General features: G+C 46.4%; 1 protein-coding gene across 2 annotated transcripts in view; it reads right to left on the bottom strand.

The window, feature by feature from the left end:
• The window catches only part of LOC144771653 (uncharacterized), a 945479-nt gene that overhangs the window by 59497 nt on the left and 870740 nt on the right, over nt 1-15242 (bottom strand). For both annotated transcript variants that reach the window (XM_078656010.1, XM_078656011.1), the window contains one exon: nt 11489-11531. In XM_078656010.1, coding sequence (XP_078512136.1) covers nt 11489-11531 — 43 coding nt within the window. The remainder of the gene's footprint in view (nt 1-11488; nt 11532-15242) is intronic.

The following is a 15242-nucleotide window of genomic DNA, read 5'->3' as shown; positions in this document are numbered from 1 at the left end:
GCAAGGAGTTTGCCTGCTCTATCTCCTGACTCATAGAGGCAGGTGCTACATCGCAAGGCGTCTGGACCTGACGCCTCCTCAGCCACATCTCTAAACTTCTTCAGCGTGAGTGCCCGGCAGTACCGTACTGACTCATTATCATCCTAGACAAGGTGTGCCTCCGAGTCCTGGATCAGAGGCAGGGGTTTTGACACTTGGCATCTGGAGTAAGATCATTAGACCCTATGAACCACCACCAACTTGAAAGACACACTGTAGTGTAATTACTGGTGCCACACTACAGCACGAGGTGAGAAACTCGTGTGGGGATGCAGGACTGGAGAACCTGGACTATAATGGTGCACACTGTTAGAGGAACTCTGTTGTGCACAAGAAGGATTACTGCCACTGAGAGGGACCGCGTGCCCATTCTAAATAATGGCTGGCTTGGGCCAATTATCTGCTGCTGTGTAGCACTCTGAAGTGTGCTCTCCAAGGGCTTGTCAAGCTTGCCCCCTGTTCCTAAAGATCTCAGAGGCATCAAAAATCTCCCACAAGGGACTCCCTCTATCTGCCTGTGACACCTGGAGAGCTGTGCTCCCGCAAATACTCATATCGCTGGCTGGAATCCACCTGCTAGTGTGGCGTGGGTGGAAAACTCAGAGAAGTGCTAGGAGAGCGGATTGCCTCATGCGGAGCTCAGAAGTCGGGTTCGCATCAAAGGTGTGTACCCCTCATCATGGGGACCTCGGCACGCATAAGCATCTTGTTGGTGGTGAGCAGATTCACCGGTTTCGGGATCCAGAGTGACTTGCTTCATTGATCGTGCTGCATCTCTCTCATGCGACATGCTGACTGCATGCACGGTCCGATTAACATGTTTTGGCCTTCAGAGGTGGGGGCCTACCTATAGTAGCGCCTGTGTGTGTCTGCTGATTGCTTTGTGTAACAAATATCAACATGCACCGGACATTGTGCCTCATTTCCACGGAGGTACAGAATTGGAACTCTTTGTTGTGTGACCGGAAGGGGCTGGTGTGACTTGTATCATCGTGCACCATACATTGTGCCAGGATTGTCTAGTGTAAACAATATCACCTGACGCTGTTCCTCCTTCCGAGAGAGGTGCTGATTTTGCAGCTCTTCGTGTGTGACCAAGAAGGTCTGGTGCGACTCATATCATCATGCACCAGACCTTGTGCCTGGATTGCCTGGGTGCGACTCTGATCAATGTATACCTGACAGGGAGCCTCTCCTTCCATGAGGCCCCCCTCCACTGCTTCACTCCTCATTCATTGATTGTCATTTCTGGCCATCATTATGGCAGACCAACTGCCCTCTCCTCACCCAGTCTTCCCGGACAACATTGTGGTGACTGGTATTGTCACCTGGCTGGGGCCTGAGTGGTGAGAGTGATTGCCTGTGCTGAAGGAATGCTTCTGGGAACAATCAGAAGAAGGTCAAAATACTCTCTGACCGGCCTGTGCTCTGTGGAACTGGGCTGGTGCTGGAGGACCCTTGTGGACCCCTTTGTGTAACAAACTATTGCCCTCATACTGCTCCTGGTCCTGCGGCTGAACGTATTGAGTGGCTGCCAAACCCTTATTGCCGACTGCCACCTAATGGACCTTGCTATCTACCCCCACCTGCTTCCATGGGACCCGGACTTAGAGTGACTTCAGCCGTATGCGGCCTGGTGCCTGGGTAGAGGACAAGATTTCTCCAAACACAGGAGTGTAAGATAGTCGGAATAAGTTGGAGGGTGCAGATAGGTTTGGGATGATGGGGTTTGCAGCGTGCTCCCATATGCCCTGCTGGGTATCAAGAGCATCACATCAGGGTGTTCCGTGCGTATATGTGTAAGTGTATGCCATATGGACCTGCCTGATATCTGTTGCACTGTGCAGAGGTGTGGAATGAGAGTGTGTGTGAGAATGACAGTTGGTGAACCACCTGTGATTCACAACACTGGCCAGCGATCTGCCACGTTCAATGATTTCTTGTTAGGAAAGCATTACGTTTGATATTGGATTTAACCATGCAGCCTCAGTCTGCGGTGCTGCCAAAAAGTGGTATAGTTCGGTATATGTACATAATTTTGCTAGAGTCTTGACCTGGGGTGCATTATTTAACTGTGTGGTGTTGATTTATAATACTTGTTGGGGTGGAGAAAGTATTGCACTGCATAAGGGTCCTAAGAGGGTGTAGGATTGACTCTTTTCCACATGTGCATATTACTGATGTCATTCTAACACAGCTGGCCCTAGTACTGCTAGAAATAATTCCCAATGTAATTTACACCCAGAAGTACATGATGATGTGGATTATTAAGTGTGTGCCATTTACATACATCATTTGTTAAATTTCTTTTGTGACTCTCCAAGTACTTATTGTGAATGAGTGCTGTGCCAATGCTTCACACATTGCCTCTTTAGTAAGCCTGATTTCTCAATGCCAAGCTACCCAACGTGAGTGCAGGTTATACAGTTGGTGTATTTACCCGTTCCTGGCACAAGTGGTGGGCTCTGCCTGGCTGGAGGATTGCCTCAGCCAATCAGAAAGTGCCAGTTCTAACAGTTTTATTTTGTCATCTAGAGTCAACAACACCAGCATCAGCATAAATGTTCCTTGGCCTTCAATGGCCATAGTTCCAGGATCAGAGTAAAAATTGAATCCGATGCGGAGGCTGTAGCGGGTCTAGAGGTTCTAGCTTGCCCCGAATGCAGATACTCCAGCGTAGTCCCTGGTGAGGTGCTCGTGGTTCATTGGGGCCCAGAGATGCATCAGAAGAGGTGAGCAGTATGCTGAAAAGATGCAGCATGACTTCACAGAACTCTTGGATTTGCTGTGGTGTCAACAACGGTGGTGGAAATTCAAGTTGCCTCAGGATCAAGGACAAAATTAGCTCTAAAGGAGATTGTGTTCAGAAGTGAGACCGGGACTCACCATTGCGCATTCACTGGAGTTTGAGAGTTACAAGACGGAACCAAATCCTCCTTCAATTTTTTTATTTTTTATCTTCAACTTAATCACAACTTCAACCATAATAATGATCTGTAACTGGAAAGGTTTCAAGAACGGGACCTTCCCTTCAACTGTGACAGGTCACGGCACTGGGTCTTCTGGTGCTTGTGACGTGAATTTTCATCCCACTGTCCCATAAGGCTTAAGGATTCATGAAGGCACAGCTGCTGCAGGCCCTGGAGTTTTATTTCAACAACAGGCAAACCTGATACGGATCTGCCATTGACATTTCTTGCAAAAGTCCATACACAGTTTGAAACCTTTAGTCTCAAGAGATGACTTTTTCCCTTCCACACTGGATTTGTTTTGTTGCAATTTTTTAAATAATAGTTTTGTGAGGAGAGAGTGTCACCTAAAGGTGGCTCAACACCACTTCTGTAGCAGAACAACATCGGTGTGCAGCCACACGACATTTTTAACACTCATCCAGAAGGGGATATCATGGTGCTATGGCTCACAGCATAATATATATAAAAGTACAGTGAGAGGGAACAGATAGGCAAACAATTAATTTTGAATGAGTCATATTCTGAACCTCTTTCTAACCCTAAAATAGTCGTTTGTGCATATTTGGGATTTTAAAACGTGCTCATATGCTGATGACACACAGTTGGCCATCACCCTATGTGAGAAATTTGAAGAAACCAGACAGAACTTCTCTGCCTAGAGGCGATAGCTCGTTGGATGAGGGCTCATTGTCTGAAGCTGAACACTGAAAAACAATTTTCCAAGGGGCTACAACATTTGCGATCCATCATGGTGGCCCGGGTCCCCAAACCCAAAAAATGTTGACCCGTCTTTAAAACATTTTGGACATGCAAGGAAGTAACGAAATGGGGCGGTAATTTCTTCTTTTTTTTTGGCTCTCCGGAGCTGTAGAAGGTAGACATCATTTATCAGCATGCAGGAGTTTTTCTTTAAAAGTTTCCGAAACCAGTTTGACATTTGGGGTATATTCAAAAGGTGTGGAATCTGCAGTTAGAAGTATCTATCAACAGATAATGTTCAGCATGTTTGAATGGTGTTTATATGCAGCTCTGCACTCCACTTCCATATGGAAACAACATCGGTGCAGAGCTATCTCAACACCACCTATCGGCGTTCAGTAGTACTTTGAGAAAATGTTTTAGATCCAGTCTGATGCCTGGGTAATATTCAAAAGATGAGGAAATTGTGGTGAGAACAATCTATCAGAAATTCCATGTATATGAATATCAATGACGATACCATGAAACATAATCAATTATGAAGTATTTCTGTCCAATGGCAGCTTATGAGGCATAAACAATTAATAATTGGAAGGATTTGCAATGAGAAAAATTCTCCACTTCTGTTTCTACCTCAGAAAACTCTTAGTCGCTTTTGTTTCAAATCTCTCAGTAGACATTTCCACCCTTTTTTTCTGTGGAGCTTCAAGATCACTCCGAGCACAAGCTGACTTCTGATTGGCTGCCAACACTCCAAACCAGGAAGTGTTGGCAGCCAACAGTAAAATAAAGGTGATAAACAAGAAAAGGGGGCAGGGTAGAAACACCCTGACTCTCTAGGCCAGCTCAGGGGGTATCACAAGGACCTCCAGGGCCAAACAATGCATTTTTAAAAAATAATTTCAATCGAATTCGTGGTGAGTGTGCAAATCCTACTGAAATTATTTTAAAAAAACAAAGTGTGGTCTCCAACGCTTCGTTTGTTTCAAGCCCCTGGGTGGGCCAGGTCCCGGGGCAATTGTTAATTATGGTGTGGGGGCCAGCAGGGGCCCCCACAGCCCTGGGGATTGCCACCTCCCCGGGGCTTTGTTTATCATATGCGGGGGCACCCGGCCCCCCAGCATTGCCAGGGACTGCCACCTCCCGGGACTTTTTTATAAAGAACATGTGTGGGAGGCCCCCCACGCTGCCCCAGAGACCGTCCCCTCCCAGGGACATTCCTAAATATGTGGGGGGCCTCTTGTGTCCTGAGGACATCAGGACTAAAGTGGACTTCATCCCCCAAATATCAGTGCACCAGGAGGCATGTTTGCAGAGTGGTGTAAAAAGGGGGCATGGCCTCGGACCACTCTCAGCAATCCAGCTGTGTGGAACCTACTGGAGGTACCTGGTGGGCTAGTTGGCTCCCAGGGACCCTCAATATTCAAGGAGATTTAATTCCCCTACTTAGAACGTGCCAGGAGGGGTGTTTGCAGAGTGGTGGAGAAAGAGGGCATGGCCTTTATTCAGCTTTCAACAATCCCACTATCAGGGACGTACTTGAGGTATCAGGGAGGCTAGTTGGCTCCTAAGAACCCCCAGCAGCAAAGGGGACTTTAATCCCCATCCAAGAGAGCACCAGGAAGTGCATTTGCAGAGTGGTGGGGAAAAGGGGCGGGGCTTGCTATGACAACTTAGCAATCCTGCTGTGTGGGACTTACTGAAGGTAATAGCAGGAGGAGTTGGGCCTTAAGAATGTCCTTGGGGGCCAACTACCCATCTTGATACCTCCAGTAAGTCCCACACAGTAGGATTGCTAAAACTCCTTCGGAGGTCATGCCCCCCTTTCTCCACCACTCTGCAAACGCACCTCCTGGCAGAGTACGGGATGGGTGATGAAGTCCAATTTACTCCTGAGGGACTTTGGGGGCCAAGAAGCCCTCCTGGTACCGCCTGTAAGTCCAACGCAGCGGAATTCCTGAGCGTTGGTCGGAGGCCCAGCACCCATTCTCCACCACTCCGAAAACACGACTAGTAGTTAAAGAAGTGTTTGCAATGTAATAGGTTTCACGTTTGCTTGAATTAGAGCTATTGGCGATGTAAATGTCCACGTTTTTTAATAATGTTTTTCAGAGTGGAGTGGATGTACGTTGTGTGTAGTGGAATTATGCGGTAAATTGTGCAGTAATAGTATGTGGATAGAAAGTGTGTGGTATTTATTATAGGAATTATATAGAGTGGGATTATTTGTTATAGAGAGTACTTATGTGGAATGGTAGTCTGTGTTGTGGTGTGGTAACCTCAGGTTTAGTCTTCTTTGTTTCCATAGAAGCTAAACTATAAACTCAATGAGACAAAAAAAGAACGAATCACTGAGGAGCCCTTCTGGACCTAGTCAGAGGTATGAGCAGGGCCACTGGAATTATGTGACTGTTTGGCTGCATCAACTTTTGCACAATTATACATTTTCTGCATTAGCCACATAATTCATCATCTGCTGCTTAAAGCTTAATGTGCAGATTTGAACAAAAAAAGCCTTGTATCTAGCTCGAACAGATCAAACATTACTAAAAATGAGACAAGTGTTACAGGGTGGTGGAAGGTCCTTTGTAAACCTAGAATGGTCACCTGTTACTTATTGCTAAATGTGGGTGTTAAATTGTTACTAATGGTGTGAAAGCCACTCTTGCTTCTTTCTGCACCTCTCTTGCCTCTTTCTGCATTGCTGTTGCTTCTTTCTGCAACTTTCTTGCTTTTTCTTCACTTCTCTTGTATCTTGCTGCACATCTCCTCTAGTTTCTGCACCTCTTGCCTCTTTCTCTACCCCTTCCCCCTTTCTGCATGTCTGTTGCTTCTTTCTGTACTTCTCTTGCCTCTTTCTCTACCCTTCTTCCCTCTTTCTACATATCTGTTGCTTTTTTCTGGACTTATTGTGTGTCTTTCTGTATCTCTCTTGCTTCTTTCTGCACCCATTGTGCCTCTTTCTGCACCCCTCTTCTCTTTCTGCACTCCTCTTGCCTCTTTCTGCACCACTGTTTCTTCATTCTGCACTTCTTTTGATACTTTCTGTACCTCTCTTGCTTCTTTCTGCACCCCTCTTGCCTCTTTCTCCATCTCTCTTCCCTCTTTCTGCACATCTGTTGCTTCTTTCTCATCTCTCTTGTTTCTTTCGGGACCCCTCATGCCACTTTCTGCACCCTCTTCCCTCATTCTGCACCTCTGTTGCTTCTCTCTGTACCTCTCTTGCTTCTTTCTTCTCCCTACGTGCCTCTTTTTGCACCCCTCTCCGCTCTTTTTGCACCCCTCTTGGCTCTTTCTGGACACCTGTTCCTGTTTCTTTCTTTATCCCTCTTGCCTCTTTCACCACCCCACTTCCCCTTTCTACATCTCTGTTGCTTCTTTCTGCACTTCTCTTGCTTCTTTCTGTACCTCTCTTTCTTCTTTTTGCAACCCCTCTTGCCTCTTTCTGTATCCCTTTTCCATCTTTCTGCACCTCTCCTGCCTCTTCCTGCACCTCACCTGCCTTTTTCGGCAGTTCTCTTGGCTCTTTCTGCACCTCTTTTGCTTCTTTCTGCACTTTTCGTCCCTCTTTCTGTACCTCTCTTGCCTCTTTCTGCACCTGTTCTTCTTTCTGCACTTCTCCTGCTTCCTTCTGCACCTCTGTTGCCTCTTTCTGTCCCCCAATTGCTCCTTTCTGCACCCCTCTTGCCTCTTTCTGCATCCCTCTTCTCTCTTTCTGCACATCTGTTCCTTGTTTCTACACCTCTCTTGCCTCTTTATCCACCCCTCTTCCCTCTTTCTGCATCTCCGTTGCTTCTTTCTGCACTTCTCTTGCCTCTTTTTCGACTACTCATCGCTCTTTTTGCACCGCTGTTGCTTCTTCATGCACTTCTCTTGCGTCTTTCTGCACCTCTGTCCCTTCTTTCTTCAACCCTTGTGCCTCTTTCTGCACCCCTCTTTTCTCATTCTGTACTCCTCTTGCCTCTTTCTCTACCTCGGTTGCTTCTTTCTGCACTACTTTTGTTTCTTTCTGCACTTCTCTTGATTCTTTCTGCACCCCTCTTGCCTCTTTCTCCACCGCTCTTCCCCTTTTTTGCATCTCTGTTGCTTGTTTCTGCACTGGTCTTGCCTCTTCTCTTTCTGTACCTCTGTCCCTTCTTTCTAAAACACTTCTGCACTCCTCTTCCTTCTTTCTGTTCTCCTCTTTCTGCACCACTGTTGTTTCTTTCTACACCTCTGTTGCTTCTTTCTGCAATTCTCTTGCCTCTTTCTGCACCTCTCTTACCTGTTTCTGCAGCTCTCTTGCCTCTATCTGCACCTCACTTGCTTCTTTCTGCACCCGTCTTGCCTCTTTTTGCACCTCTTTTCCTTCTGTGTGCAACTCTCTTGCCTCTTTCTACACTTCTCTTCCCTCATTCTGTACCACTATTGCCTCTTTCTGTACCTCTGTTGCTTCTTTCTGCACTTCGCTTGTTTCTTTCTGCACCCTTCGTGCCTCTTTCAGCACCTCTGTTGGTTCTTTCTGCACTGTTCTTGCTTCTATCTGCTACTCTCTTGCATATTTCTGCATCCCTCTTGCCTCTTTCTGTACCTCTCTTGCATCTTTCTACATCTCACTTGCCTCTTTCTGTACTTCTCTTGCTTCTGTCCACACCTCTGCTGCTTCTTTCAGCAATTCTCTTGCCTCCTTCTGCACTTCTGTTGCTCTTTCTTTACCTCACTTGCTTCTTTCTGCACCCCTCTTGCCTCTTTCTGCACCCCTCTTTTCTCTTTGTGCACCTCTCGTTCCTCTTTCTGTACCCCTCTTCCCTCTTTTTGCACCTTCCCTGCCTGTTTATGCACCTCACTTGCCTCTTTTTGTATCTCTGTTGCTTTTTTCTGCACTTTTCTTCATTCTTTCTGCACCCCACCTGCCTCTTTCTGTATTTCTCTTGCCACTTTGTGTCCATCTCCTACCTTTTCTGCACCACTCTTGCCTCTTTTTGCACCTGTTGGTTCTTTCTGCACTGTCCTTGCTTCTTTTTGCACCTCACTTTTCTCTTTCTGCACCTCACTTGCCTCTTTCTGCACTTCTCTTTTGACACCTCTGTTGCTTCTTTCAGCAATTCTCTTGCCTCTTTCTGCACTTCTCTCCCTTCTTTCTGGACCACTCCTGCCTCTTTCTGTACCTCTCTTGGCTCTTTGTGTACCTCTCCTACCTCTTTCTGCACCTCTGTTGCCTCTTATTCCATCTCTGTTGGTTGATTCTGCACTGCTCTTGCTTCTTTCTGCACGTAATTTGCCTCTTTCAGCAATTCTCTTGTCTCTTTCTGCACTTCTCTTGTTTGTTTCTGCACCTCTTTTGCGTCTTTCTGCACCTGTTGCTTCTTTCTGCTCCTCACTTGCGTCTTTCTGTACTCCTCTTGCTTCTTTCTGTACCCCTCTTTCCTCTTTCTCCACCTCACTTGCCTCTTTTTCACCCATGTTCTCTCTTTCTGTACCTTTCCTGTCTGTTTCTGCACCTCTCTTGCCTCTTTCTGTACCTCTGTTGCTTCTTTCTGCACTTTTCTCGCCTTTCTTCACCCTTCAAGCCTCTTTCAGCACCTCTGTTGCTTCTTACTGCACTCCTCTTCCTTTTTATTGTATCCTTCCTGCCTCTTTCTGTACCTCCCTTGCCTCTTTGTGAACCTCTCACCTCTTTCTGCACCCCTCTTGCCTCTTTTTGTACCTCGGTTAATTTTTTCTGCACTGTTCTTGCTTCTTTCTGCACCTCTTTTGCAAATTTCTGTATCCCTCTTGCCTCTTTTGGCACCCACTTCCCTATTTCTCCACCTTTCTTGCATCTTTCTGCACTTCTCTGGCTTCTTTATTCACTGCTCTTGCTTCTTTCTGCACCTCTCTTACAGATTTCTATATCCCTCTTGCCTCTTTCAGCACCCCTGTTCCCTCTTTCTGTATCTTTCTTGCCTGTTTCTGCACCTCTCTTACCTCTTTCAGCACCTCTGTTGTTTCTTTCTGTACTTCTCTTGCCTCTTTCTGCACTCTGACTTAGAGGTAGTTTTAATTCCCCTGTCCAATTATGTACTAGGGGCTTATAGGGGAGGTCATGCCATTCACAGGGGTACCCCAACACATAGTGTACCCTAGAGTATATAGGTTTTTTCCCTGTATTCTAAGTGTCATTCAGGATAGCACTGGCTCTGGGCCTGGTTAGTCAGAGTCAGTTGCCACCAGTACCAGTCACCAAAAAGTTGTGAGCATAGGATGACTTTGCAACAAGGCCTCTTTCTGCACCTCTGTTGGTTCTTTCTGCATATCTTTTGCTTCTTGTTGCACCTTTCTTCGTCTTTCTGGACTAATGTTGCCATTTTCTGCATTTCTTTTGCTTCTTTCTGCGTTTTTCGTCCTCTTGCTGCACATGTCCTACCTCTGGAGGAATAGTTAGAAATGAGCATTTAGAAAACCTTAGAAATTCACTGAAAAAAATGTAGGTTTCAGGGACGTTATAGTTAGAAATTAGCATTTAAAAAACCTTTGAAATTCACTGAAAAAAACCATAGGTTTCAAGGACGTTATAGTTAAAAATTAGCATTAAAAAACCTAAGAAATTCACCTAAAAAACACGTTTCAAGGATGATATAGTTAGTTGGACATTTCACCCCTACAAAACCAAAGAAATGTGGCCGTTTTAGTTAGTTGAGCTAACTATAACTCGTGCCCCGCAATGCACTGCTGATGACATCACATATTACACCATTCATGACATGGTCAGTGCATTGCGGGGGTGTGAGTTATAGTTAGCTCAACTAACTATAACAGCCTCATTTCTCTGGTTTTGTACGAGTTAAATGTCCAACTAACTATAACGTCCCTGAAACCTGTTGTTTTTTCATTGAATATAAATATATATATATTTATATTTGATATAGTGCTGTTGCACTATATCAAACGGACAGAACAGCCTCCTAACGCTAATGCTGGCACCCTTAAACCAGGGTATCTGTATTGTGGTGAGGATAGTTTTGAGCAGTACAGTGTTCTTCCTGGGAAAAACTAGCATTTGAGGCTATTTCCTGTATGTAAATGCAGCTCATTTGCACAGAATAAACAACAAGCCAGCCTCGGGTAGAAGCAGTACTTTGGTGCAATTCCATGTCTATAAGTTTTTGTATCTATGGATTTGACTCACAAATCATAGGTGGATGCACTGGAACGGCCATGCACCACCCATAAAATGCCTCTCCAATGAAAAGTTATGCAAGGCCGAGCATTACGCTATGTTGCATTAGTCAACAGGTTTTGCGTCAAACTGATTTAACCCCTTCCATGCGTCAGACGCCCCCCGGCCGTCCGACGTCACAGTGGGCGTATGTGGAGGATGGCCGGGGGCCGTCCGAACCCCGCCCACTCAATAAATCACCAGCACTGCGGCGGAATTCGCGACGCAGTCAAAGTGTTAAAAAAAGTAATGCAAACCCAATGCAAAACCGTTTTTAAATCTGGGCCTTAATATAATTAGAGAATTTTGCAGCAGTATAGGGGTGATTTAATTTCTTATGCGTCTAAAATGAAAAAAACACAATTACAGTGGAGAGGGGTGAAAGCAGACACTGACGTTTCTCTAATTAAGCATAAAGGAATCAGTGTCAGCCAGGAAGCTCTCACATAATGTTACAATGAACTCTGCTGTTGGCTTGAAAATGTAAAGAGTGTAAAGGTCTCTGACGGTCACATGCTTGCTAATAAACACCTTGTAACTCGTAAAACAACTGTCCATGTATAAATTGACACATTTTTAGCTTAAAGCAGAGTAGTCTTACCAGGTTTTTTATTTTCTCTCCTGAAAGTTCAAGCTTAAGGGCTCTGGAAACCAAAACAATGAGGTAAGTTGTGGCTGCAGAATCTAACCAGAGAAGCAACATTACAGAGAAATAAACAATGAAGAGCACAAGCAGATATCAAGGTTACATCATAAAGCTTGGACACAATGTAGAATGACTACAGATTGAGTGAGGGGGAGAGGCAGAAAAAAATAAAGATATCAAAACAGACTTAAGGATATCAATCGCTTCCAAAATATTACAGAATAGATGTAAATGACTAAACTCAACGTGAGAACCGGAGAGCATCATACCAGGGTATTAGAACATGAAGTTTACGCCTTGATTGTGAGTTTGGTGGTAAATATACTACCAAACCAACAGGTAGGTTTAATACTGGTTCCACAAGGTTTTCTAAATTCATGTGTTAAATCATGTGTTAAATAACACTGAATATCAGTTCTTACTGTGTAAACTTCAATCGCTATTTAGCACAGGTGTTCATTATCAAAGGTGAATTATTTAGTGCATGTGGCAAATACAGCAACAGCACCCAATTTATAACAAATACATAATCCATCAGAATGAGCCAATAATCAGGCATTGTAAGTTCCTGGGGTGAGGAAATGAACCCCTAGAGAACAGACACAGCCAGATCAACATACAAAAGGGCCTTAGGACACCGTAAAGGTATGCCAACAACTCCTCCCCGTGGGACCATTAAGGCATTTATTTTGCATGGACAAAGCACAAACAAAACTAACAGAATCCACTGCTGTCCTCTGACGATACCTTTTCATCACAAGCAGAACTCTGCCAGACTCTTCTATCATGAAACTAGACATAGAGAGAGGAAGTACAAGTTTACAGATCCTGAGCTGGAAGTTCCGGCCAAGAAGATGGTAAGACACCATGAAAGTCTAATGAACCATCTAATGAAAAATATGTCACCAAAAATGAATAAAAACTTGCCTGTGTAAGGAGTTCATAGACAAAATCATAACTGAATTAACATAGCCACATGATGTTGAGAACATTAAAAGAAGGTTTGAAACCTTGAAATTCTAGTTACTTTAGTGATCTGTAAAGGACAAGCACTAAAGGATGGCAGCTGACAATATTTATTCACCTCAGCTCTACCTCAAGCTATTTGAAGAAAAACACATGACCATCCTGAACGTGTCTGGAGTGGGAGACAGAAAGGAAGGTCTTGTGGTCTCTGGAATCCAGGGTAAGAGACATGAGAGTTGTAATAGAGGTACATGTGGTTATTAAAAAGTCAGCTTTTCTTGAGCATCGTCATGAATGTGAATAATGACTGAAATAATTTGTTACAAACATTTACATTGATCCATGAATGCAGTGTCATAGGGGCGTAGCAGCTCTCGAATGGTACTGCTGACATTTATTGAGAGTGAATTACAAGGACCATAATACACTATACTATTGATGGTGAAGGGTTGATTTATCTGCTTTTTTCCCTCGTTTTTTGTGCCCTTCTGCCCTCTGTGCCACTAATTGTTCCCTTGTTTTTGTGCCCCTTTTGCCTTCTGTTCCACTCGTTTCCCCCGCCGCTGTGCCGCCTGCGTCCCGCCCCCCTAACTGTCCACTGCCCATTTGCTGCCCCCACCTCCCGCCTCCCAGCTGCTCCTCCCTCCCACCTCCCCATATAGGCCGGCCACTGCGCGGTGAGGAGAGACCCTTGACCCCACCAGGTAGGTCGCTCCCCCTCCTCACAGCACCGCCTGTGTCTCCCTGCTCCTGCTGAGGAAGTCGAGGCCCTCCACCACCCACAGGCTACCACCTGCGCCTCATCCCTGGTGGCCAGTGGTAGGCCGCAGGTAGGTTTGTTCATCCTCCGCATTATTGCTTTTATTGTATTGCCTGTATTTTCATTGTTGTGTCAGTGATTGTTGTTGTCTGTCTTCCCCCGATGCCTGTACATGGCCCGTGCCCTTTTTTCTTCCCTCTGTTCCCCTCGCTGTCCCCATGCTCTCTCTGCCCGGTCTTTCCTTCTGTACCCCTCGCTGCCCCTGTTTCTCTGCCCGGTTTTCCCTTCTGTTCCCCTCGCTGCCCCTGTACCTCTCTGCCCGTTCTGCTTTCTGTTCTTAGCTGCCCCTGTATTTCTGTATTCTGTATTTTACCTCTGTGCCACTCGTTTTTCTGGTATTTCTGTGCCCTTTTTGAAGAGGTGTAGCGCCGGATTCTGGGGATCACGGTTCGATCCCCGGCTCCGGTGGCAGGTTAGCCCAGCACCATGTGACTCTGGGCAATAGCTTGCTTAATCTTCCCGACGGCTCCCAGTGCCTAGAGACCTTTACGGGTGATTGTGCGCTATACAAATGTGGATTAATATTAATATTTCTGTGCCACTCGTTTTTCCCTCGTTTTTGTGCCCCTTTTGCCTTCTGTTCCAATCGTTTTTTGTCCACGTCGGCCTTCTGTGCCACTCGTTTTTCCCTCGTTTTTGTGCACCTTTTACCTTCTGTTCCACTCGTTTTTTGTGCCCCTTTGTGCCTTCTGTTCTACTCATTTTTGGTGCCCTTCTACCTTCTGGGCCACTTGTTTTTTGCTCTTTTTTGTGCCCCTTTTGCCTTCTGTTCCACTAATTTTTTGTGCCCTTCTGCGCTCTGTTCCACAAATTTTTTTGTGCCCTCCTGCCCTCTGTGCCACTTGTTTTTCCTCCGTTTTGTGCCCCTTTTGACTTCTGTTCCACTCGTATTTTTTTGTGCCCTTCTGCCCTCTGTGCCACTTGTTTTTCCATCGTGTCTGTGACCCTTTTGCCTTCTGTTCCACTCATTTTTTGTGCACTTTTGCTTTCTGTGCCACTCGTTTTACCCTCGATTTTGTGCCCCTTTTCCTTCTGTTACCTTTGTTGTCCCTCACCGCCCTCACCGCTGCGTCCCCTGCGGCCCCGCCCCTTGACTGCCCATTCGCTGCCCCTGCCTCCCGCCTCCTGGCTGCTCCTCTCTCCCACCTCCCCATATATGCCAGTCGCTGCGCGGCCGCGCCGCTGGTGCGCCTAAGGCAAACCCGTCCGCGCCTGGACCGCGCCAAGCGCCAGAACCCCTGGCCCCCGCATCCGCCATGATGACCGCCGCCACTACTATGCCAGCACTCTGCACGCTCTCAACTCCGGCCGGAGCCACACCTGCTTCAAGGCCGCCCCGAAACACACACACGGCCCCTTCACCTGCTGGAACTGCAGCTACACCAGCCTCAGAGCCGACGAACCACCCGCCAAGAAAGACACCAACCAAATTGTGATACATACTACTGAACACCCGCTCCGCACGCAAGCATGCTGTCGAGCTCTGGGAACTGCTCGACACAACATTCCTGGACATCGTCTTCCTGACAGAGACCTGGTTTACCAACTACTCCACACCCAACATTGCCATAGCCATCCCAGACGGCTACATGATCACCCGCAGAGACCGCACCAACGGAGTCAGAGGAGGAATTGCCATCGTCCACAAGAACAGCATCAGGGTCTCGACTAGCACCGATGATGCGCTCAGCACCGCCGAACACATGCATTTCCAGATACACACAGACCCTACTTTCACCCTCAGAGGCAACCTCGTCTACCGACCCCCCTGACCCCGACCCCAGTTCAGTGACTCGATTGCCGACTTGATCAGCATGCACACCCTGACCTCCACCGACTACATCCTCCTCGGAAACCTGAACTTTTACCTTGAGAACAACAACGACAACAACTCCACAACCCTGATCGATAACTTCGCCAACC

This window comes from Lissotriton helveticus, chromosome 8 (assembly GCF_964261635.1).
Source record: "Lissotriton helveticus chromosome 8, aLisHel1.1, whole genome shotgun sequence".
NCBI classification, from domain to species: Eukaryota; Metazoa; Chordata; class Amphibia; order Caudata; family Salamandridae; genus Lissotriton; species Lissotriton helveticus.
Note: the sequence above shows the minus strand (reverse complement) of the source record. Positions and strands in the feature narration are given on the sequence as shown.